Below are 26024 nucleotides of genomic sequence, written 5' to 3' on the forward strand. Positions count from 1 at the left end.
CTCATCTTAGTGATAGTTTTGGAAGAAATTAACCCGGCTTTCTAGAAATTTCGTGTCATCTGGGAAGCTGTCACTTTTCCATTCTGTCTTGTGGTGACAACTGGGCATTGTTCTATTTTGGGCAGAGCCCACTGTCACATCAGAAAGTCTCTGGACAGAAGCATTCATATAGTGGTTTGTAATTTCCAAAGGACTTTGACACACATTAGCTCTCATTTGATTCCTAAAATGGCCCCATGAAAATGGTCTGGTTAAATCAATATCAGAGTGGAGGCCATGGATGTTCAGAGCCCTGAGATAGTGTCCAGTAAGGGTACAATCTGCTATTTGAACTCCAGTCTCCTGGCTTCTAGTTCTACTCTTTCTACTAGGCCATGTTCTCAACACTTTTGAAATCATGTTGCTCTTTGTGAATCTGATGAAAGCTAAGAAAATGTTTTTTTTTCTGTTATAAGGTCTCGCTTTATCACCCAGGCTGGAATACAGTGGCACAGTCTTGGCTCACTGTGGCCTCAGCCTCCGAAGTAGATGGGACTACAGGCGTGCACCACTACACCCAGCTAATTTTTGTATTTTTTGTAGAAATGGGGTTTCACCGTGTTGCCCAGGCTACTATCGAACTCCTGGGCTTACGTGACCTGCCCGCCTCAGCCTCCCAAAGTATTAGGATTTCAGGCGTGAGCCACTGCACCCAGCCAAAAATGCATTTAGATATGACCCCATGTTTTCACGCAATTTCTGGAGTTCAGACTCCCTGGAAAATTATCAGTGATTCCCTTAGGAGTCCACAGATTCACACCAAGATTTTCTGGTGTCAGTGTCGTTTTCTGAAAGTGGTTCAGGTTGTAATCAGAAATTCAGGGTTGGTGGGGCTCACTTCCCCAAATCACTTAGCGCTGCTAGGCCCCAGCGCTGCCTCCCTGCTCATCCCTGCTGGACTGTAAGCTCCCTGGGGCCAGGACCTTTGCTGTCTCTTGGTTTGCCACCATGTGCCCCCACTTAGCCCAAAGCCTGGCACATAGTAGGTGCATCATAGATACTAATGGATGAAGGAATGAATTTTAAATCTTCGTCTTTCATTCTCCTTGACGATTCCCATTTTAACTTTGCAAATGTCCTTCTTTTTAGCCACATCCCAGTGAGGTGGATCAGGAAGATGACCAGTTCAGGAGGCTGTTTGAGAAGCTGGCAGGGAAGGTGAGTGGAGGGCGAACATGGCTTCCCAGGTGGGCAGGAGAATATTCAGGAATGCTCAGGTCACTTCATTCTTTACTCCCTGAGGTCTCTAGGCATAAAGAGGGTGAGACTCAGGTCTCAGGGGCCCCCAGCTTCTGTGCCCGTCACCATCCTGTCTTAAGATTGAGTACCTTTCCTTCATCGCTTGGGAATTGGTCCTGAGGCTACTTATCTTGCTGCGTTGACTGACTCTTGAGAAAATAGAAAAGCCAGATCTCCAGGTCCTGCCAAAAGCCTTTCTGTTTGCAGATTGGCCCTGTCAGATTGGGGCCTCTGAATAAAAAGCTGGGATGGCAAAACCTCTCCAAATCGATATCCTTCAGAGTGGGGATTGCCCAGCCACAGTGGAAGGCAGCTCAGCTAACCTGGCTTGGGATTAGTGTGCAGGACTAGCCCTGTTCCCTGTCAACGTCCTGCAGCCCTGCCCACCCTCTTGGAGACCAGCAGCCTGAGGAATCCAAGCTTTGCCTGACATGAATGCAACTTGGGCACTTGGAGCAGAGAAAGAAGCGCCCCTTGATCCTTCTCCCCTGCCCTGGCTTCCGTTCACTTTGGTAGCAGCCCGGTGGGGGCCACAAGTCAAAGCATAACCAGGACTTGAAATGTCAAAACCGGCCCCATAAATACAGCGAATGTGTTACTCTTTGGAGGATAATAAAGTGTGTGAAAAGGGCCTGGAAGAAGAAAAAAAACAATGGTCTCCCCCCGCCACCCTGGGAAACTCAGGGTGACTTTCTAGACTTAAGGATAAAATAGAAGAAAAGATATCAGAATCCCTCACAGGAAATAAAACCTGGGAACCGTTCCTTTGCATAGCCATTGAATAAAACCCTTGCAAAGATGAGCCAATTTATGTTTTAGATGGATTTACAGGCCAGTATTTTTGCTAACAAAACCTGTTTCCTTAGCTGCCAAGGGCCATATTTTATTAAGAACACCAAGAATGATGAAAGGAAAAGCTCATATTTGCATAGTTCTTCATGCACTTTATCTTACTTTTCTCTCTGGCTGCATGTGGCAGTATTGGTCATTCTCCTTGCTCGGCTTGTAAAGTGACCTGCACAGAGAGGTTAAGGAGCTGGGTGAGGGTACAAGGCCTCATGAACGATGGGGTCAACGTCCAAATGTAGACTCTTGACATCCCATTTCTTTCCTGGCAGGCTAATGGGGGTAGTCTTCTAGCCCCAGAGGCTTTTTAAAGGGGCCTCAAGTCTTTTTTTTTTTTTTTTTTTTTTTTTGAGATGGACTGTTGCTCTGTGACCCAGGCTGGAGCGCAGTGGTGCAATCTCGGCTCACTACAACCTCTGCTTCCCGGGTTCAAGCGATTCTCGTGCCTCAGCCTCCCGAGTAGCTGGGACTGCAGATGCCAGCCACCACGCCTGGATAATTTTTGCATTTTTAGTAGAGACAGGGTTTCGCCATGTTGGCCAGGCTGGTCTCGAACTCCTGACCTTAGGTGATCCACCCACCTCGGCCTCCCAAAGTGCTGGGATTACAGGTGTGAGCCACCGTGCCCGGCCCAGGTCCTCAGGTCTTATTATTGGGACTGACCACTCTGTGCTGGGGTGAGGCCAGTTGTCCTCAGAGGAGACGCTGCTTTGTGCAGCTCTTGCCTCTCTCATTTCCAGTAGAATTGCCAGGGCCTGGCTAGTGGAGGATGGGAAGATGGAAAGTGACTCGGCTAAAGTCACATGATGAATAAGGGGCTGAGTTGAGACTGGGACCCAGACATCAGCCCAGCACCCCTTCTCTGCATTTCCTTGGTTATCCTGCCTGAGATCTGCTCTCCATCTGAGAGTTAAGGGATGACTCTTCCCTCTGGCTCAGTGTTTATCCCAAATGCACACAGAATATGCTATTCTCTCAATCTCTGCCCCCAGTTTGAGATGGGCTCCTATGTGAAATACTGACTCCTGTAGGTGTGGTGGGGAAAGCCGGCACTTTGGGGTGAACCAACCTTAGGTTTCCAAGTCTAGCTCTGCCTCTTGGTAGCTACAAACCACAAGCAATTACGTCACATGAAAATGACAAATGATGTTGCATGTATACAGTGTTCAGCAGTTTACAAAATCACGACTTCCTTAACTTGAAAATGGCTGTGCAATTGTTCTGAGGATTTAAGGATCTTCCACACTGGCTCTGGCACATCTGGTTCAATCCTATCACTGCTGTTCCTGTTACTTTATCCCTGTTCAAGCGAGCCCTGTGAAAGGCAGCAGGACCCTGGCATGGCAGCCTTCTGCCACGGTGTGTACCACACTCATGGCACTAACACACCTCTGGCCAGGCTGCTGGGATCCCCAAAAGAAGAGGATAATTTGAGTTTTTAAAGATGCCACCTGCTTTTAAAATCACAGGGCCAGCCGGGCACGGTGGCTCATGCCTGTAATCCTAGCACTCTGGGAGGCCGAGGTGGGCAGATCACGATGTCAGGAGTTCAAGATCATCCTGGCCAACATGGTGAAACCCCGTCTCTACTAAAAATACAAAAATTAGCCAGGCGTGGTGGCGCACATCTGTAGTCCCAGCTACTTAGGAGGCTGAGGCAGGAGAATTGCTTGAGCCTGGGAGATGGAGGTTGCAGTGAGCAGAGATTGCGGCACTACACTCCAGCTTGAGTGACAGAGTAAGACTCTGTCTCAAAAAAAACAAAAAACAAACAAACAAAAAACCTCACAGGGCCAGTGGGCCTGGTGTCTGACTGTGAGGAAGCACTGCATTAATTCACTGTCTTGAAACAACTTGTCAGGGCCTGACATGATTTGCATTTGGGTTCCTCTTTCTAGGATTCTCAGATTACTGCCAATGCACTCAAGATACTTTTGAATGAGGCGTTTTCCAAGCGTAAGTTCCTTCTTGGGGTCTTTCAGAAAGTCCGTAGGAGATGCTGGGGCAGGGTGAGGGATGGGCAGGCAGGCATTGGGCTGGCAGCACCACAGGTGGGAGAAAGGGCATTGGTGTCTGACCCCAGGAGCCCTGATTCAGTCCAGCAAGACAAGAGGGGAAGAAGGAGAGGCAGGAGACGGGGAGGTGAGGGTGGAGGTGAAGGTGGGGCTGGTGCTGGCAAGCAGCCAGCACCTGAAGGAACAAAGCTCCATAGTGTCAAGTGAAATTGCAGGCTGAGTCCCAGGAGAAAAAGAGCTGGGCTGGGATTGACTTAAGTGAATTTTTTTCACAAAATTAATAACTTGGATACTGTGGAAACCTCTGCAGATGAAAGATCTAGTTCTGTAGCTCATCTTGAGGGAAGGAGGAAGGAAGGGATGATTCTGACTCTCCTGGACTGTCCTCAGTTCCCCATCTGCAGATTTTTGCAAGCCTCAGAGCTGTCAGGAGGAAAGATTTGCATTTCCCCTCTGAGCCCCAGCCCATAGGAGGACACAGGGAGCTGGTTTCTTTCCGGGTCCGGGGATGGGCCAGGTTAAGTCTTCAGTGAGTGATGGGCTCTCATTCAGTCACTGCAGCAGGACTGGGCTTGAGAATGCAGGAAGCAGGGGCTTGGCCCAGGAGCCAAGTCATACCCTTCCCAGGGACGAACCCAGGGCTGAGCAGATGGATCCCCAGGGCTCGGAGCACAGGCCCGTCTCCTCTCCACACCACTCTTGCTCCTGCATTGTTGAAGAGTGGAGAGAAAGAGAAGGGGTTGCAGGGTCTTTGGCACCTGTCTTGGCTCCCAGGTATGTGGAAGGTGAGGGTGGAGGCGAGGGATGGAGCTCCAGTGACATGCCTGCAATTTAGTAAGGAAGGATAGCTGCTGTCATTGAGTGGCTGTGTGTTGTGATTACAAGCTCAGGCTGTGGAGCTGGCTGGCCTGCATTTAACTCCTAGCTTTGCCCCCTACTGGTTGTGACCTTGAGCAAATCATATAACCTCTCTGGGACTCAGATTCCTGATCTATAAAATGGGTATAATGATAGCATCTACCACATGGAGTGATTTTGAAGAGTAGATGTGCCGTGCTTATAACAATACCTAGCTATATAAAGTTAGCTGTTTTATTAAGAACTTATCATATATCAAGCCTGGGCTAAAACTTCACTTTCATTATCTCAGTTAATACCCAGCCAGTCTTTGGGGCAAGTATGGTCATTGTTACTATCATGATTATTCCCATTTGATGGAGGAGGAAATTAAAGCTCAAAGATATTAATTTGCTGAAGTCTGTGGCTTGTGGGGAGCCAAGCCAAGGTTCAGATGCTGTACTTGGATGCTGGTGCTTGTCTGTTCTATCTCCCAGGGCACCAGGAGGCTCAGGCGTATCTGCCCACAAGCCTGCCATGACGCTCTCCCCTTTTGGCAGAGACCAAGTTCGGTTCCACACCCTTGGATGGTATCTTTGGAAGTCTTCTACCGTGGAGGTTCTTTCCCTCACCTTCAAATGATCCGATTCCCACTCCCCTTTTCTATTTAAATCTTTAGGAACAGACATAAAATTCGATGGATTCAACATCAACACTTGCAGGGAAATGATCAGTCTGTTGGATGTATCCTTTAAATGTTGCATTATTTTTTTTTTTACTTTCGTCCTGTTTTTAAAGACTCCTCCACCTTTTCCAGTTAGAAGGAAGGGAAGGGTAAAAAATGAGAAGGGGAGCGAGCAGGCATGGAGCATATGTCAAGGATTGTACTTGAAGCCTCAAAGGAAAATGTATCATATCATGGATGTGTCTCAGAAAGCTTGAGATTATCTCCGTTTCACAGGTGAAGAAACCGAGGTGTGCAGGGTTTAGGTGACTTATTTAAAATCATGTAATCTGGAGGTAGCAAGCATGGGGCAATTGCGCACCTCCTCCGTCCACACTCTGTTCATCTCTTCGTCTTCCTCCTCCCCTTCAATTCTACCCGTCCCCACCCCCACCCTCTACCACTCCCTGCTTCCCAAGCTCTCCCCATCACTATCTGATCTTTGCTTCAGAATCTTAACATGGCTTGTGGACAGCTACTACTGATAGTTTAGAGTTATCACACAAGATAAAGTCTATTTGTTCTCCCCGATCTAGTTTAACCCTCACTTGATATTGAAGTATGGTGTGTTAGGCTGTTCTGGCTGCTGTAACAGGAGACCATAAACTGGGTGGCTTATAAACAACAGAAATTTATTTCTTACTCTTCTGGAGGCTGAGAAGGCCAAGATCAAGGTGCTGGTAGATTTTGTGGTGGATAAAGGCCAGTTTCCTAGTTCATAGATGGCATCTTCTTGCTATAACTTCACATGGTAGATGGGGTGAGGGAGTTTCCTGGGGTTCCTTCTATAAGGGCACTAATTTCATTTCTGAGGGTTCCACCCTCATGACCTAATTACCTCCCAAAGGCCCATCTCCTAATACCCTCACATGAGGATTGGGTTTCAGCATACGAATTTTGGAGGACAAAAACACTCAGTCTATGGAAAATGGGCAGTAGTTTTTGGGAGGAATGGAGAAGGTCAGGGCATTCTAGGTGGAAGGAACCTTCTAGGTGTGAAGGCACAGAGGGTGAGTGGTGTAACGTCACTTCCTTAGAGCTTTGCCCACAGTGGGTCCAGATTGCCATTTATCACAATGCTGATGGTGAAGATGATTTCTTTAAAAATTGGAGCCTTGGAGGGTTCTTCTCAGTTCCTTGGGGCCTCATCCATGATGAGCTCTGTCTGTTCATCCATGATGATCTTTACTGTGGGTTCTTTCATTAACTGCGGGACGGGAGGAAGGATTTTCCTTTGCATGGTTGACATGCAGAGTGGTCCTGGATGACAGAGCGTGTGTGCCCACCTCTGCGTGGCTGATCTGCCATGGAGGGATGGTGCTATCTTTTGGCCTCTGAGCTTCAGTCGGCCACTCCCTGCACGAGGCTGGGGCTCTTTAGCCCTCGTGTCTTTTCTCCATGCTTGACAATTTAATTTGTGGACTGCAAGGAACTGTTAAGTATTGATTCACTTTACTGCAAATAGTTCCCTGGTTTCTGAATCATTCTCATCAAACCTCGTCTGTTGACTTCAGTTTAGATTTGAGAGTTGCCTTGTAATCTACCCACTCTTTATTCCCAATGGTATTTGTGTCTCTCACGGTTCAAAGAGGAGTGTGACTCTGTGCCACTCTTCAGGAGTTTCTGTTCCACAGTTTAGGTAGTGTGGGGCAGTGGTTCTGAATCAGCAGAAATACCCATGGAATCCTTAAAAAAAAAACAGCTCTATTGAGATATCATTTACACACCATACAGCGTACTCATTTGAAGTATATCAGGCAATGGCTTTTGTGTATTCAGAGTTGAGCAACCATCATCACATAATTTAGAACATTGTCATCACCCTAAAAAGAAACCCTGTACTCCTATTACCAGTCGCTCTCCATTTCCCCCAACCTCCACGACCATCCCTAGGCAACCACTAATCTACTTTCTGTCTCTATAAATGTGCCTATTGTGGACATTTCATATAATGAAATTATACGATATGTGGTCCTTTGTAATTGACTTTTTTTACTGAACATGATGTTTCAATTACTATAGCATGTATCAGTACTTTATCACCCATGGGGTGTTAAAAATACAGTTTAAAAATACAGTCTTTCACATGTCCTACAAAGTGCTAGAAAAAAAATTTAAAAAATTGACTGGGCGCAGGGGCTGATGCCTGTCATCCCAGCACTTTGGGTGGCACTGGTGGGCAGATCACTTAAGGCCAGGAGTTCGAGACCAGCCTGGAACACAGTGAAATCCTGTCTCTACTAAAAATACAAAAATTAGCCAGGCGTGATGGCACATGTCTGTAATCCCAGCTACTGGGGAGGCTGAAGCACGAGAATGGCTTGAGCCTGGGAGATAGAGGTTGCGGTGAGTGAAGATCACACTGCTACACTCCAGCCTGGGTGACAGAGTGAGACTCTGTCTCAAACAACAACAACAACAACAACAACAACAACAACAACAACAACAAAACAAACAAAACCCCCTGATTCCTGGAGATCATGGTTCCATAGGTGTGGTCTCTGCAAGCAATTTTATCTGGAATTGAAGACCACTGGTGTTCTGGGACAAAGGTTTTGAAACAGACAGGGGTCCAAATTCTGGCTCTACCACTTATTGAGGTGTATAAATTTGAGGAAGTTACTAAATGCTCTGAACTTCAGTTTCTCCTGGAAAATGGGATAATTATGTCTAGCTTGTGTGGCTATTGTTAGGATGAAATGAGATACAAGTATGTAGAGTACCTAGCCCCGAGTGTTAGCTTCCTTTGCATACTACTGTTCTGAGATGTGTTGGTTGAATTATTAGTAAGGATTTGAAGGTTATGATGCATTCAACACTCAGTGCGGATTATAGATCCAAGAACACAGACTTTCTTAAAGGATGAGGCTTACAGGACTTTTTGTTTGGCTAATTAAAGTGATAGTCTGTTTTAGAATTCTAATTATTTATTCAGAGATGGGGTCTTATTATGTTGCCCAGGCTGGAGTGCAGTGGCTATTCACAGGCACAATCTGAGCTCACTGCAGCCTCAAACTCCTGGGCTCAAGCAATCCCCCTGCCTCAGCCTCCTGAGTAGCTGGGGCTGTTTCAAAATTTTAACATTGGTGCTGTAACATACACACTGTTTATTGATTAGTTGTGACTGGTGAGAAAATTGTAGAGTCTCTAAGAGACTTAACTTTAGGAGCATAAGTGCATTCAAAACTAAATCCCTATTGACTAGCACAGCGTTAAAAAAAAATAGTTGTGGCACTTTGGGAGGCTGAGGCAGGCAGATCATTTGAGGTCAGGAGTTCAAGACCAGCCTGGCCAACATGGTGAAACCATCTCTACTAAAAAAAAAAAAAAAAAAATTAGTGGAGTATGGTGGCGGGTGCCTGTAATCCCTGCTACTTGGGAGACTGACATGAAGAATTGCTTGAACCCTGGAGGCAGTGGTTGCAGTGAGCTGAGATCACACCACTGTACTCCAGCCTGGGTGACAGAGAGACTCCGTCTCAAAAAAAAAAAAAAAAAGTTGTGGAGTGAATGTAAGTTGGACACAGAAAATCCCTCATAATATCCTCCTGTTTGGTTGTATAGTGGCCTATGAGCAGATTCTGTGGCTTAGACTCTCAGTCCCGTGGTTCCTGGCTTCTGATGTCTTTTCCCATAACATTTTGACATTCCAACAAATTCTAATTAGCTGAATGATCAATCACAGAAATGTAAATGTAGAAGCGAATTTACAGATCATACAGCTCCACCCTGTAAATAAACCAGGATGATTAGGGTATTCACGATATTGCAGATTGGCCAGCTCATGACTTGCCCTTTGTTCCTAGCTCTGTGCCTGGCCTCAGAGGAGGGCCTTGGTGCACGTTTGACTTTTTAATCTTTATTTGAACCTGTTACACACCGTCACCCCCACTGCTCTGCTTGCCACAGACATGGAAGGTTCACTAAGGCCTTAAGGCACTCATGCAAGCTCACAAGAGAAAGAAATCTGTAAGGCATGTAGAATTTGGACTCAATCATGTTGGTCTTTAACGTGCCTAGAGCAATGGAACGGGCACTTTGGGGGCGGTGGAATTCAAGACGCTCTGGCTGAAGATTCAGAAGTATCTGGTAACTCTTCTCTTCCTTCTGGGCATCCTCTCCTCTGTTCTAATCCTCCCTTACACTTATTCCTGGTCCATTGTAGTCTGACCACATCCTTAATCATGGTCAAAACTATTGAGACCTGGGCACATTGGTCATGAAGGAACAAGAAGGCAATGAGAGACTCTCATGCCAACCACTGCCCTGAAAGCCCTGCTGTTCAGACCGCAAAGGGGCCAGCACTGGCCAAGCTCTTATGCTTGCTCTGAAACCTTCTTGGGAGGAGTCAATAGGGTCTCCTTTTGAAAGTGTCCCTGGCCTTTTGAGAAAGCAGTGCGGTGGAGGGAGATGGTTCTGGCAGGGGCCGTGAATGGTTGTTTTCTACTTAGGATTTCTTTCCTGCTTTAGGAGATCTATTGGGAAACTGATTATAACCACTCGGGCACCATCGATGCCCACGAGATGAGGACAGCCCTCAGGAAGGCAGGTAAGGACACATCCTGTAGACAGGGTCTTGGGATCCAGGTGTGCACATTGTAAATATTTATTCTCATGATGATGATTGCTAATGATCATCATTTGTAGCTTTCTTATATGGGATATCAAGGCAAAAACAGAGCTTTGTTGAGTACCTTCCCTGTCCAGGAAGGGGAGAATATTGCTCGATTCCATATAGCATAATATTTTAGAATTTTTCCAAGATCTCTGCCTGTTACTGGGAAGGTGACAGCAATTACAGAGGATGCGGCTATGAAGGAGACAGACAGGAACTGGCCAGACAGGCAGCCCCCTCACCTTCTCTGCTTTTGCTTGCTGATGTGACCCATGGCTGAGTTGGTGCTGGTACTAGCGCTGGACCTGGAATTAGGCTGATCTTGGTGAGGAGTAGCTACAAGGAGAGGGATGGATGGCAGGACACCTTCTGGGATCCCCTGGAGAAGGCAGAGTCAGGCCTGGTTTGCAGATTGATACAGAACCACAGAGGGGCCGCTGGGATGTCAGCTCCTTGAGTGTTTATGGGAGACAGTGCTGAGTCTTCCACTCTACCTGTGACCCAGGCCCCCTCTGCCCTCAGGTTTCACCCTCAACAGCCAGGTGCAGCAGACCATTGCCTTGCGGTATGCGTGCAGCAAGCTCGGCATCAACTTTGACAGCTTCGTGGCTTGTATGATCCGCCTGGAGACCCTCTTCAGTGAGTCACTCTGTCCTCCAGCCCCATCCTATTAATCCCAAGGTGCAAGGTGGGGCAGGGGCAGGGCCAAGGGGCAGAACCAGACATTGCCTTTAGGAGGCCAGGGACCCAGAAAATGATAGACAGGGCTTCTGGAATGCTGGCACCTTGGGGGCGAGGGGCAGCTGGACCTGAAGGGGCTGAGGAAGTCCAGGCTGGCCAGATCCAGGACGGAGGATGCCTTTTTTGGAGACTTAACAAAGCTGCCATCCAGACTATTGCGCATCTACAGTGTGCAGTCACTAGGCCGAGATGAATGAGTCCCAGTAACTGTTCTTAGATGGTGTTTAGTGTCTATTTATATTTGTTTTTCAATAGGGATTATATTGAGAACATGTGCCACCTTCCAATGAAGGGATGGGGGGTGCCCTCTGGAAGGCAATAGGCGTTTTTCTGCCACCTTGGGCCTTGAGATTAGATATCTTATTAGGAAGGGATTTTTCCTTCCACTGAGGTTTGGTAGGTGTTACGTTCTAGTGGGTCAAGGTCAGTTAGCCAGAGACAAAACTAAGGGACTGGATTACCCACAAGCAAGACAACCACAATCTGTTTGACCTTGATAAAGTAATTGCACGTTTCTGATATAAAGCTTCTGAGGATGGAGATACCAAAGGGACCATCTCTGCTGGCAACAGGGTTTGTCTGTTTCAGCAGGGGGGCATCTGATCCCCCAAAAGCTCATTGTGTGCCCTGGATCTAGCTTTTTGAGGCCCCTGGGCCTAGGTGGGGGCTGGAGGGGAGGGGGTGGTAGGGAAAAGGGGAGTTCCGCAGGTGGGGATGGGGTAGACAGAGGCAGCTCTCTGATTGTTCCAAAGTCCAGGAACAGCCTTATCTAATTTCATTTCCTTCTCTGGTGTTTTAGAACTATTCAGCCTTCTGGACAAAGACAAGGATGGCATGGTTCAGCTCTCTCTGGCCGAGGTGAATGTCCTGAGGTTTGATGAATTGCTGGCTGATGGTACTCTGAAATTCTTGGACCATGTAGCTGCCAAGTGATGCTTATTCCTGTTGGCTGTCTTAGTTCCATGTGAATACCATGCACGTTCTGTGGCAGGCACCCAGGGGGGAGGAAGGCAACTGTTATACAGTTTTCCAAACATTTTTGTTTATTATTATTATGATCATAAAGATAAAGCTACAGCTACATTTCAGATAATTTCGGGGATGCAAGCCCTTGTTAATTTGGATGGAGTTGTGGGTAGTGGGCACAATATAAAGTGTCTGGCTTCTAGGACCAGCTGTCTTAGATGGACCTGTGGAAGGATGTAGGAAACAAAAATGAAATTGCAGTGGGTAGAATGAAGATGCAAAATGAACAAGTGTTTTTACTGTGTACAAGTCACATAATGTTTTTGCAGAAAAAATCAGAGTACTTCCCCCGTGGACATTGCACCCCTGTACGACAGAGGCCTTTACTGGCCAGAGGGGACAGCAGGAAGTGTGGAGATGTCTCCAAGGGTCCAGGCAGGGGGAGGCATTGGCCTTTGACTTGCTTCTGAGGCGGTGGAACTAGAGCGCCAGGTTATTGCTGGCTGTGCCCCATTGTCTGTGCTTACCCACTTTCTTTTCTTCTCTAAAGTGGGAATGCTATTGACCTCTTTCCTGTAGCCCAGGAAAGGCCTTCCTAGAAATAGACCTGTGGATTCTCACAGATACCTGGACAATAGTGTGGAACCTAAAATGGAGTGTGGTTGTGTGGGTGCATAAAATATACATATATATATACACACACAAATATGCACATATAGGAATATATATACACACATATAGAAACAAATACATATATAGGAAAAGATATGTACACATATATAGGAATCTATAGGGATATATATACACACACACATATATAGTGTATATATATGTATGTATATAATAGTATACACTATTGTGTATATATGTATGTGTGTGTGTATGAATATACATGCACATACCTATTTTTGGAGCTCCCTTTGGGTCTAGAGCTTTTTCTGAGTCACATTTCTGTAGTACCCTGGTTCAGGAGTTAGTGATGTAGTGAAAGCCTTCCTTGCTTCCCATGTTTGAGCAAGGCACTTACTGGAGAATGGACATAAAAAGATCGCACCCATGTGAGGCAGGAGAGCAGCAATGGTGAAAGCACACCAGCCCCTGAGAAGCCAAGAACTCAATCTTGTCCCTTTCCTTTGCAGTGGCTGTGCTGCGTGTTGGTCTGACCCGGGGTTTCGGACATCAGTGACACTCCCTGCCCCACTGCTTGCCTCTTGTCACCCCTTCTCTACAATTTTGTGAACATTTATGCTCCAGTGGCTTTCACTGGTTGTTCATACCTTTCTTGCCCTGGGTCTGTTTCAGCAGCACTGAGCTATGAGCTATGTAAGCCGACCCGGTGGGCCCAGTGGAGGGAAAGCAATCAATTAAAGTTGTGAGCCAGAATGGTTTCCACCTTTCTCTCGTGATATGCTATCTGGGCTGTATCCTGGGCTTTTTATGCTTTGGGAAAGAAGATGTTCTCATGAAATGGCACAACGCAAAACTGCTGAAAGATACAAAGTGTAGGTTAATTTCTCAGAGGAGAAGTCTTCTGTGGAGTGAGATGCATCCGGAGGCCACCTTCAGGAAAGGAGCCCAGGAAGTGGGCAGGGATGGGATGCTGGGAGAACAGGGCTTTCTTCCTTGTTTGCAGACATGGGAGACTGCTGGACTGTACTGAGGAGAATTCTTACCTGGCAAATAGCTAGAGGGGAAAGGCAGTTCAGGTTAGTTTTGCTCACAGCTGAATGCTGGCATCTCTGTTGTTGGTAAGAAAATAGATGGCACAGCCATGGTGTCCCTAAGGGAGGAATGGGGACAGGGCTGGTTGTTCTAAGCAAACTCTATGTCTGCATAGCTGGTTGTTCTATGCAGACATGAAATATCAAGGAGAACACACACACACACACACACATACACGCTTTGGCCCTGGATCAGTCTGATTGATTATGGATTAATTTTCTCTTTCCGGAAGTAGATCTAGATGAATGTTCCTTATAGGAATATGACTCTTAAGTACGGCAAGCACCCGCTGGCTTCAATGCTGCCTTTCAGTCTCCCAAGACCCAGTCGGGAGGAAGGGGCAGGCCCTTAACTGAAGACAGGAGGTAAAAGCTCTGGGCTCTCACTGCTCAGGGAGGGGCTCTGCCATCGCACCACTGCAGGGAGGGCTCTGTTAATCTGATGGGAGAGAAAGAGGTATAGTTGTTTTAGCAGCCTGTGGGTCCCAGAAGAAAAGGGGTCCTTCCTCGTCCAGTCAGGGATAAGAGGGAGAAGCTTCATCAGCAGGACTCAGCAGGTGTGTGCCCGGCCACGCTCCGGCTGCCTGGAGAGGCCATGCAGCCTGCTCCTGTGCCCAGCTGGTGTGATTCTCATGCTCATCGACATGCCGACCAGGTACAAGTCTTCACTCTATTCACTGTAGAGGACCAAAACCAATTCTCCCTAAATAGAAAGTGCTATGTTATAATCAACTTGAAACAGGTAGTTTCATTTTGAAGCCCCGCAGGGTTCAACTACTTGAGGGAATAGTCTGGTAATAAATAAAATACTATCTCATTACAAAACATCCTTTGCTTTCAGGGTCCTGGGTCCAAGGTAAGGACTGTTCTGGGGACTCCTTACCAATACAGCCCAAGAAGCAGGTTAAAGATCCTAGCACTACATTTTCCCTCTCAAACACCTGAGAGTGTGCCCTTTGCTTCCTTCTCCCCCAAGATGAAGGCAGTGGGAGATGATGCTTTTAGTCATGGCCTTGTCCTTCCCCCTAGATGTGGCTGCATCTCAGGAGAGCTCAGTGTCTCCTGGAATCCACTGCTCCCACAGCGCCCTGCACTTCCCCTCTGGGAGCCGGCACCACACTTTATTGCATTAACATGTTGACTTGCTTGTCTTCCCTGCTCCAGTTGGATAGTCGGTGGATGCAGAGATGGAGTTTTCTTTGTTCTCTCAAAGCCTAGAACAATGCCTGGTGCAAAGCAGACGCTTAATGAATGTGAACTCTGTCTTTCCCTTTGCAGAAGAGGAGGCTCTGTAGACTGTAGAGCAGGCGCCTCTCTGTGCTTTCCCAGCAGAGAGGATGTGTTTGCACTGGTCCCTCACAGATGACATAGTAGCCCCTGGCAGCAGAAGCCCCAGTGGGGACTGCCATTGAGGTGCAGATTCATCAAAGCTGGGTCTCTGTTGGCAGGGAGGTGCTGGGGGTTGAAAGGCTGTGGAGCTCTAGGAGGAGATGTGGCCCCTGCAGGGTCTCCTGCTGAGCCGGTCCCTCCCCAGTCTTCTCCCCACCCTGACAATGCCAGGAGCAGAGAAAGCCGTGGTGCCTCCCATGTCATGGGGTCTTTGATTTGTGCAGAGAACCCCATGGATCTCTGATTCCCCCAGTGGGAGTAGGGGTGTGGTGAAGTCAGCCTGGAGTCACGGGGGTCTTCCTCTTCCTCTGTTGCCCTCCCACCCTCCCTAGCCTTCAGAATCAATTCGTGTCACCTCTTAAAGGCACAGTTTGTTTCCTTACTAGTAAATAGGAAGAAACACAAGACACCATGCAAGTCCCAGACTCATCTGAGACCTTCTGGAACACGGAAGCTGACATTTCGGTGAGAGGTGTTTGGGGCGTCCTAAATATTCTAGGTAATTCCACCACAACAAGACCATCTTCAGTGAGCTCCAGTTTCCTGCCGAGAGTCATGGATTAGCTTTCTCCTCACATCCACCTGCCCAGGCAGGGCTTTTTGTAATTATGCACAATCACAGAAGCAGCTTGGAGCAGGGCTGGGAGAGCCAGGCAGACAGCCCATCCGCAGGCAACAGGAGGCTCTTCCTGGCCAAGGTCCTGGCAACAGCCGTGTCTCAGCAGCCCGGCTCTGCAGGGTTATGCACAAGGGCCCATCACAACTGGCAGACAGGCTCCTGGCCCACCTGGGTGGTCTCTGTCTGGCTCATTGGCTGGCTTCTCTCTCATGCCAGCTGTTATTCTGAGTTGGGGCAGGCTCAGCCTGCCAGCTTCTTTGGTGTCCAGCATCTCTGCAGCCTTGGATGTTCTAATTCCCTCTGAACCCCAACCCCTGTCATTGCTTCTAGCTCTGGCTCTGGGATGTGGCAGTTCCACCATACGCTAGGCTACCTCTTCTCTGCTCTCCTCTCAGTCTCCCAACCATATCTTCCATCCATATGTTAACCCTTTCCTTCAATTTATGTATGAGGTTGGCTGACCTTGAGAGTTGACATCATTGATGGTAAATAACCAAGATGCCCACTGACCTCTCCACTTCAGAAAAGATAGCATCAGAAAGAATCCACTTAGAGGTGGACCCCTCTGCCACCTTTTCACTTTCTCTCTCTCTCTTTTTTTTTTTTTGAGACAGGCTCTCGCTTTGTCACCCAGGCTGTAGTGCAGTGGTGTGATCTCAGCTCACTGCAGTCTCTACCTCCTGGGCTCAAGCGATTCTCCTGCCTCAGCCTCCTGAGTAGCTGGGACTACAGTCATGCACCACCACACCCAGCTAATTTTTTGTGTTTTTGGTAGAGATGGGGTTTCACCACATTACCCAGGCTGGTCTTGAACTCTGGGACTCAAGCAATCTGCCCACCTCAGCCTCCCAAAGTGCTGAGATTACAAGTATGAGCTACCATGCCTGGCGTTGGTTATAAGTGGTGTGACTATGGAGGCCATCTGTGTGTTACAATAAGTGCTATGGCCTGAAGGTTTGTGCCCCCAGTCCTGAATTCATACATTAAATTCTAACCCCCACTGTGAGGATGTCTGGAGGTGAGGTCTTTGGGAGGTGATTAAGTCATGAGAGTGGAGTCCTCATGAATGGGATTAGTGCCCTTCTAGAAGGCACAGGAGAGCTTCCTAGTCCCTTCTACCCTTCCAGGACACAGTGAGAAGATGGCCCTCTATGAACCAGGAAGGGGACCCTCACAGACACCAGATCTGCCAGTGCTTTGATCTTGGACTTCTCAGCCTTCGAAACTATGAGAAATAAATTTCTGTTGTTTATAAGGCACCCAGTTTACAGTATTTTGTTGCAGCAGCCAGAACGGACTAAGACAACAAGGATGAAGTGAAACATCCTGGATGTCCTCTGCCTGTAATCTGGTCTGATGTGTGGCACTTCATGTCCGAGCTTATCCATTTGGTTTTGGTCTTTGGAAAAGACAACGTTAGTCACTTACTAGTGGCAGTTGCATGGAGAAGAGGGCTCATTAATGGGGGACAGGGTGATCATTTGGAGTTTGCAAGCTGTGAAGACAGATGTTGGCTCTTCACAATTTTGGAAGGGTTCACTAGTTAAGTGTAGGACCTTATGGGGGATGGAAATAAGGCAGAGGCATGGTTCTGGCCACTGAGTTCCTTAAGGTCTGCTGAAGGCTGCCGATGCATCTCTCACTCCCTCGTTATGCTCTGGAGCAGAGCCAGGGGCTGGAGGAATGAGGGAAGATCCTTTCATTAACCACCATCTGTTGACATTTTTCTTTGTGAAAACATTTCTATTATATTTATATCTTTATATTTAACATGTTTATTTCTATATAATTTTTTTGTTTATTATGTACTTATCAAATTATATACAAATTTATATATTTATTTATGTATTTAGATATTATTTATTTATTTGAGACAAGGTCTTGCTCTGTTGCCCAGAGCTGGAGTGCAGTGATGCGATCTCAGCTCACTGCAGCTTAGACCTTCTGGGCTCAAGTGATCCTCCCATCTCAGCCTCCCAAGTAGCTGGGACGGACTACAGGCATGTGCCATCACACCTGACTATTTAAGAAATTGTTTGTAAAGACACGGTCTTGCTATGTTACCCAGGCTAGTTTCCAACTCTTGGCCTCAAGTGATCCTCCTTCCTTGGCTTCTCAAAGTGCTAGGATTACAGGTGTGAGCCACTGCATCTGGCCCAGATATTACTTATATTACATAAATCTAATATAAGTAAAAGTAAAAGAACAGTATATTGAAGCCCTATCATTATGAATTAGGACAGAGTGAGACTCCATCTCAAAAAAAAAGATTTTAATATTTTATCATACCTATTTTGTCATTTTTTGCTGAAGTAAATCACAGATACCATGACATTTTACCCTCCATTATGGATGTCTAGGAAAGGACATTTTATGACACAACCACAGCACCATTCTCCAACCAAACAGAATTCACAAGAATTCTTTAATCACGTCTAATAACCAATCTATATTCAAATTTCCTGGATTGGCTTCAAAATATACTCTTACAGTTGGTTTATTTGGATGAGGACTCAAAGAAGACCCCTAGCTTGCACCTTTTAATCTAGAGCAGTCTTCCACTTTCTCCATGCCATTGAGCGATTAACAAATAATTGTACTTTTAAAAAAGGGCTCTGGCAATATGAAATGTGCTTTACATGTTTCTCAGTCTAATTAAATCTCACACGGAGTTCCCATTCTACCCAGCTTCCTCCCTCTCCCCAGGGCTACACAGAATGATTTACAGGGACAGCAAAATGGGAAAAGGGTGTCTAATTTTCACTCCACCATGGTTGCTGTCGAAGCCTGCCTGTCCTTGGAGGTGACATCTCCTGCTCCAGCCCCGTGGGCTCCAACACTAACTGGGCTGGGAGCCGCTGCCTGGGTGTGGGAACGAGTCTCTGCTGTGGGCCTCTTTTTCCTGGCCTTTAGGAATCCCCCCTTCCTCTGAATGTTTCCTCCCCGATTACTCTTGACTCCCTCCCAGAGCTTCAGCTTTGAGAGAAGAAAAATCCCAAAGGCATTCTCCTCAGGCTGCCTCTCTTGGTCACAGTTGTCCCCTGAGGCCAGAGAGCACACAGCTTGACCACCCGCTGACCTGACCGCAGAGGGAAGGAAGCTGGAGTCCTTAGTGAATTATCCTGACCATTAAAGAAGCAGCTCACTGGTGGAGAGAGGAGAAGAAAAGAGAAAGTTTACACTCCCTGAAAGGGCTCCCCTGGGCTGAAATTTCATTTCATTCATTCATTCACTATTAAAACATTTGATCGCTACTTGCGCCCCCCTTCAAAAAGATGTCTACGGATTTCCTCAACTGTCATCTTACTTTCCCTGTGCCTCAGTTTCCTTAATGGTAAAATGAGATAGTAATAGATATATACCTTATAGGATTGTTGTCAGAATCAGTGAGACACTGTACAAAGGCATGCAGAAAGTGCCCATTCCCCAGGAGACTCGCCATAAATATCGGTGATTGTTATTGCTTTTCTAGTTATTGTTAGAAGCAGAGTTCAGGTCTTGTTAGCATCTATTGAGCCTTGTCTGCTGGGCTTCCCTTTGGTCCTGATCAATTTTCAATATAAGATAGAGGATCCTGAGGTTCAGAGATATTCTCAGAGTTGTATTATCAAGTGTTCCTGTTGGCCAGTGGGGGCAGGGCTGTGCTAATCCTGGCCTGTCTGAGCCTCTGAGGATGCCAGGCTCAGGGGAAGGGCATTGCCAAAGAGAATCAGCTTCTCAGTTTCCATGGAAGGGAATAGCTCTGTTAGTAAAAACAGAGGAAAGCAGATGGAAACTCGCCGGGATTTTAGAAGGTTCTGCGGTTCTGTGTGTATTATAAGCCTTCAATTTAGGCGTGTTGAATTGAATTCAGTTCAACAAGGAAGAGAGGATTAGGAGATGAGAGGCATGATCTGGTGATGAAATTCAAGCCAAAAATCATCCCGCAGTCAAAATTATCCTGTATATGCTCTGGAAGGGATTGCCGGGGAGTCTGTTCCAGAATTTCATGGATACTAATGAGTGGATTTGCACAGTGGATTTACCCAGCAGGCATGGACTGCTCCTGTTTGGCCCTTCAGCTTCTCCTGGCTACCTGAAATGGGAACCCCCACCATCCCAAGGGGAGCGGGCAGTCTTTCAGGGGATGGAGTCACTGTCTTTAATTCTGCTCAGTAATTCAGTCAATAAACATTTCTTAAGCACCAACTACATGTCAGGCTCAGTGTTTGCACGGGGAGTTGCTGAGAAGAGATGCAAAGATGAACAAGTCCTTGCCACCAGTAAGCTTGCCATTGAATGGAGGAGACAGGCCCATATACAGGTAGTAGTAATTTGAAACAGCATAACGTAAGTGCTGTAGGAGATGTACAGAAAAATCAAGCCAGCCAAGAGGAGAGAGAGGTTAATGCTGACTCAGGAAACAAAGCAGGCTTCATGCAAGATGGGTAGAAATTTGACAGGTAGAATTTCACTCATTCATCCAGTAAATATTTATTAAGCATCAGCTATAGTCTAGGTACTGTGTGAGGCCCTGATAAAGGAGAGGGAAAGGTATTCCAGACAGAGGGAACAGCATGAGAGAAGGCAAGAGGATAGGATAAACTGGAGCCTGCATGGGGAAGCCCACAATCTTCTGGAGGAGGTTGAGCTTCACCTTGTCTTTGAGGCCGTCACTGCAGCCCCAAAAGGATAGCCTGGGCCAGGAAGCAGTCGTCTTCCTTGCTTAGTCCTGTCTTCTGTTCCATGATCCTGTCTATGTTACCAATGTGTAATTTTCCTTTCTATATCAGAGAGAAATAATTTCAGGCTACTCCCCAGATAGAGAAAAATCTCTGGACTCCCCAAGATTCAGGTTGCATGGTAACATCTACCCCATCCATTCCCTGGGCTGGAAAGGCCCTGAGAGCTCTTTGGGTAGCAAGAGACACCTTCTATGGCTGCTGCCTAGCAGTGGGTCAGAGCACATTGATATGCAGCCGGCTTGTGGCCTTTGTAGCTATATCCTCACCGCTGAGGGTGAAGAAGGGAGTGCCAACCCTCAGAACCACAAAGGCCAGGTGGTGTCCTCTATGGTGGATGTCCCTGGGTGAGCCCGGAGATGTTTCCCTGGAGTTGGAAAGCAATCCAGATGCACGGCTGATGGAGCACAGTCAGCTCCCACTTCCACCTGCATTCTTGAAACATTTACTACTAATTAATTTCTGAATTACACAACAATGCACTTCCTAATTACACAGGGGAAGCACCAGCAGCTATAACAGGATTGTTATCTATTGCACAAATGATTCTATTAGATGCTCTACCAGAAAGGAGAGGAGGGAGGAAGAGAGGGGAAAGGAAGAGAGGGAAGAAGAGAGACAGAAAGAGAGAGAAAGAGAGAGAGAGAGATGAACAGATTGAGATTGTGAAGAAAAGCCTGGCTGATAATGCTTTCTAGTCTCAGGAGGGAGGTTGGCTGTCTTGGGACCTCAGCATCCCTTCCAAGAGAGTGCAGCCATCTCTGGGCTCAGAGAGAAAAGGCTTCCTCAAAAACTCCGACAACTGTGCAAATATCGACATAGAAATATAAATAATAACATGCAGACTTCATGAAAATATAATTAAAGCCCAACATTATGAGGAAAGAGACTCACTGGAGACTGGCCATATTTCTTTTTATCTGAAGGTTTGGTTTTACATGGGGGTGATTAAAGCAAAGACTCTAGTTTCTTTCTGTCTCTCTCTTTTTCTTTCTTTCTTTCTTTCTTTTTTTTTTTTTACTGCCACATGGATTTTTTTTTTGTATTTATATCAGGTTGGACTGTTCATTAAAATGTGTGGCTTTCACATCCTGTTGAAATATGTGGGTTGTCCCAAATGTCCAACAATGATAGACTGGATTAAGAAAATGTGGCACATATACACCACGGAATACTATGCAGCCATAAAAAATGATGAGTTCATGTCCTTTTTAGGGACATGGATGAAATTGGAAATCATCATTCTCAGTAAACTATCGCAAGGACAAAAAACCAAACACCGCATGTTCTCACTCATAGGTGGGAATTGAACAATGAGAACACATGGACACAGGAATGGGAACATCACACTCTGGGGACTGTTGTGGGTTGGGGGGAGGGGGGAGGGATAGCATTAGGAGATATACCTAATGCTAAATGTCGAGTTAATGGGTGCAGCACACCAGCATGGCACATGTATACATATGTAACTAACCTGCACATTGTGCACATGTACCCTAAAACTTAAAGTATAATAATAATAAAATAAAAAAAAAAAGAAATATCTGGGTTGTCAAATGTTTATTAGGCTCATTAAATATTACTGAGCAGCTACTATGAGTGGGGCAAGGGTGAAGTATGCAAGGCAGTAGGGTTACAGATATGAATAATATATGGCCATGCCTTTGGGTGTGTCACCAGTCTGTAGAGGGGGACAAGTGTAAAAACAAGCAGCTTCAAAATGAGATGATAGGAGCAATGGTGGGGACAGTTGTAGGGAGTGGTGAACGTACAGAGAAGCACGAGCTTCATGTCAGCGTTCAGAAGAGGGCCTGTGGAACAGAGGAGAGTGTGAAACAGGAGTTGCCTTCAATGGAAGCTGGATTGGGAGGGCCAGGGAGCCCTTGCCCACCCTCTGCACCTGAGTTACAGGTATGAGGCCAGGCGGGAAGGCTGTAGGCGCAGGTGGTTATCCTGAGTGGTGTCTTGTATCTGCCGTGTCCATCCATTGGGAGACTAAAACTGCACCAGTTATTTGGACAGAAAGAATTTAATGCAACAAATTGTCAAGAAAGTATAACGTTATAACTAGTAACTGAATGGATAAAAAGAGTACCGCAGGCTGGGTGCAATGGCACATGCTTGTAATCCCAGCACTTTGGAAAGCCAAGGCAGGCAGATCACTTGAGGCCAGGAGCTCGAGACCAGCCTGGCCAACATGGTGAACCCCATCTCTACTAAAAATACAAAAATTAGTCAGATGTGGTGGCATGCGCCTGTCTCAGGAGGCTGAGGCAGGAGGATCACTTAAACCCGGGAGGTAGAGGTTGTAGTGAGCCAAGGTCGCACCACTACACTCCAGCCTGGGCGACAGAGCAAAACTCTGTCTCAAAAAAAAAAAGCACTTCAGGGTGTCATGGCGTTAGCAACTGCAGGAGGAAGCCACTGTCTGTGGGGCTGAGTGAACAAAGGGATGAGGTTGGAATTATTAAGACTTTAAAAAGAGACCCTGTCGAGCTGAAACTCAGACCTCTGATGAGTTGGTGTCTTGGGGAGGACGAAGCTATGCCATGAGGAGAAGGCTGATTCTACAAACACAGGAGAGACTGCAAAGTGGATTCAACTGCTGCTCGTGCCATCTATTGGCAGACCCTGGCGTGGAACGAGGGGCAACTCATCACAGCCCACATAGAAGGTGGCATCATCCCGTAGGCTGCAGTCAGTCATTCTACGTAGATGTTTGAGCACCCACAAGGTGTCAGGCACTTTTCTAGTCCTTGGAACACACCGGTGAACAAAACACAACTATCCTTGTCTTTAGGTAACATCCTAGTTTAGGGAAACAGAAAATAATCAAATAAATGGGTAAATTATGTAGTATCGACAGCATCTTATCAGAAGAGAAATAAAGCAGAGGGTGGGGAGAGGATAAGGAAAGGAGGTGTGTGTGTATAGAAGGGGTAAGCATTCAATTGTAAATTGAAAGGTCTGAAAAGGCCTCTCTGAGGATAGGGCCTTTGAGTAAAGACCTGAAAAACGTGGAGGAATGTGCTGGGTGGATATTCAGGAGGAGAGCAGGTAGGGAAAGGAAGCAAGGAACACAGACATGAAAAGTTTAGAAACAGCTGGGAGAGAGATGGAGGGAGAGAGCAGGAGCTGGGTTATGTCCGGCCTTTAGGCCATTGGAACAACTTTGGATTTTACTTTAGTGAGATGGGAAGTTGCTGTGGTTTGAATGATGGTGTCCCCTCTAAAATTCATGTTGAAACTTACTCCCCATTGTGATAGTATTAAGAGATAGGGCCTTTTTGGAAAGTAATTAAGTGATGAGGGCTCTGCCTGCATGAATAGATTAGTGCCTATAAGATGACTGGAAGGAACTAGCTTAGGTGTCCTTTCTGCCCTTCTATGTGAGGACACAGCAAGAGGGCCCTGACAAGACAACAAACCTGTCCAGGGCCTTGATCTTGGATTTCCCAGCCTCCAGAACTGTGAGAAGTAAATTTCCATTATTTATAAAATAGCATCTCAGGTATTTTGTTATAGCAGAACAAACAGACTAAGAAAAGTCACTGAGAGTTTGAACTAAAGAGTGACAGGGACCTGCCTGCATTTTATCAGGACCTTTCTGGCTGTTGAGTGGAGAGGTGATTTTTAGGAGCAGCAGTGAAACTTCCAGGAGGCTGTGGCCACACACAGGTAAGAGGGGACAGAGGCATGGGCCAGTCTGGCTGCAGCAGAGGTCATGAGGAAGAATTGGATTCTGGACACATTTTGCAAAGAGAGTTTATAAGCTCTGTGGTTCTGTTAAATATGCAGTAGAAACAGAGGGAGGAGTTGACAATGATGACAATGTTTTTGGCTGGAGCCAATGAAGGATGGAGGTGACATTAATGGAAGTTTTTATTTCTTTATAATATTTCAACCATCTGTGAACCCCAAATATGTGATACAGGTCTAAGTCAATTTAGAAAGTTTATTTTGCCAAAGTTAAGGATGGATGCCCATGGTACAGCCTCAGGAGATCCTGACGACATGTACCCAAGGTGGTCGGGGCACAGCTTTGTTTTATACATTTTAGGGAGACATGAGGCATCAATCAATATATGTAAGATGAACATTGGTTTGGTCCAGAAAGGCAGAACAACTTGAAGTGAGTAGAGGAGCTTCCAGGTCATAGGTAGATAAAAGATGAACAGTTGCATTCTTTTGAGTTTCTGATTAGCCTTTCAAAAGGAGGCAATCAGATATGCACTTACCTCAGTGAGCAGAGGGATGATTTTGAGTTCCGTCTTTCCTTTGTCCACAAGGAAATTCCTTGTGAGGTAGGTATATAGCTTTTTTATCTTAGTAGCTATCTTTTTAGGGAAGAGAATGAGAGGCAGGTTTGCCCTTCCCAGCTTGACTTTTCCCTTTGGCTTAGTGATTTTGGGGTCCCAAGATTTATTTTCCTTTCACATATCTATGATTATAAAGTGATGAAAAAAGATTTTGTTTTATTTCATTAAGAGAGGATTAATCTGAAGAGAGCAAAGTCATAACAATCTGAGATATATAAATCTTTCTGAATAACTCAGAAGAGTCTATAGTCATATTACCTTGAATGCATCTTTTTTTTTTTTTTTTTTTTTTTTTTGAGACAGGGTCTCACTCTGTCACCCAGGCTGGAGTGCAGAGGAGCAATCTCTCTCTGCACTGGGAACTCCGTCTCCCAGGTTCAAGCAATTCTTGTGCCTCAGCCTCCTGAGTAGCTGGGATTACAGGTGTGTGACACCTCACCCGGCTAATTTTTTGCATTTTTTTAAAAGTAGCGATGGGCTTTCACCATGTTGGCCAAGCTGGTCTCGAACTCCTGACCTCAAGTGATCCACCTGCTTCGGCCTCCCAAAGTGCTGGGATTACAGGCATGAGCATCTGATCTTTCCTGAATAACTCAGAATATTCGCATGTTGTTTTTCTCAACACTCCTATGGCTCTCACGGAAATAGAAATTCTTATTTCCCACAAGGCCCTGGGAGTTGAAGCAACTTTGTATACTCTGGGGCTCCACTTTCTCATTGTCCCATCCCTCCTAGATTTCTTCTTTTTGACTCTGATTACCTATGGGTGGCTTCGCCATTTTTAGCTCTCAAGGACTTGTCTGTGCTCTCTGTCATCAGCTCTGCATTCCCTTGGGTTTCCTTCTCAGTCTCCTTCTCAGGCTCCCTGATACTGTTAACTCGCAAATTCCCACCTCTTCTTTAGCCCAAATATTTCTGACTTGGTCTTGAATTTCCATCTGTCTTCTGGGGATTTCCACGAGGTTGTCTTCAGGATATCTGAGTTCTCCATGTTCCCAACTGAACTCACTCTTCTTCCTTTATACCTCTTTTTTCTCCCCAGGTCCTTGATGGCACTTAATGTTACCACACAGCTATCTGGGCTACAAAACTCATTCTTTTTTTACTTCTTCCTCTTCCTCGTCTTCATGGCTAATCCATCGCTGATTCTTGTCAGTTCTCTTTTTATTTTGTTCTGGTTTCCTCTATCCTCCCCACGACTGGAATTCAGGCTGTTGCTCTGTTTCTCCTGAC

The 26024-nt window shown here is 46.3% G+C and overlaps 1 protein-coding gene across 1 annotated transcript in view; it reads left to right on the forward strand.

Annotated features, from left to right (window-relative positions):
- The window catches only part of CAPN8 (calpain 8), a 73472-nt gene extending 60113 nt beyond the window's left edge, over positions 1–13359 (forward strand). Inside the window, exons 14-21 of the mRNA XM_003814894.5 lie at positions 1129–1197; positions 4023–4080; positions 5656–5720; positions 9721–9789; positions 10171–10249; positions 10838–10954; positions 11856–11914; positions 13162–13359. Coding sequence (XP_003814942.3) covers positions 1129–1197; positions 4023–4080; positions 5656–5720; positions 9721–9789; positions 10171–10249; positions 10838–10954; positions 11856–11914; positions 13162–13185 — 540 coding nt within the window. The 3' untranslated portion in view covers positions 13186–13359. The remainder of the gene's footprint in view (positions 1–1128; positions 1198–4022; positions 4081–5655; positions 5721–9720; positions 9790–10170; positions 10250–10837; positions 10955–11855; positions 11915–13161) is intronic.
- The last annotated feature ends 12665 nt before the right edge of the window (positions 13360–26024 follow it).

The sequence above is a fragment of the Pan paniscus genome, chromosome 1 (genome assembly GCF_029289425.2).
Source record: "Pan paniscus chromosome 1, NHGRI_mPanPan1-v2.0_pri, whole genome shotgun sequence".
Taxonomy (NCBI): Eukaryota; Metazoa; Chordata; class Mammalia; order Primates; family Hominidae; genus Pan; species Pan paniscus.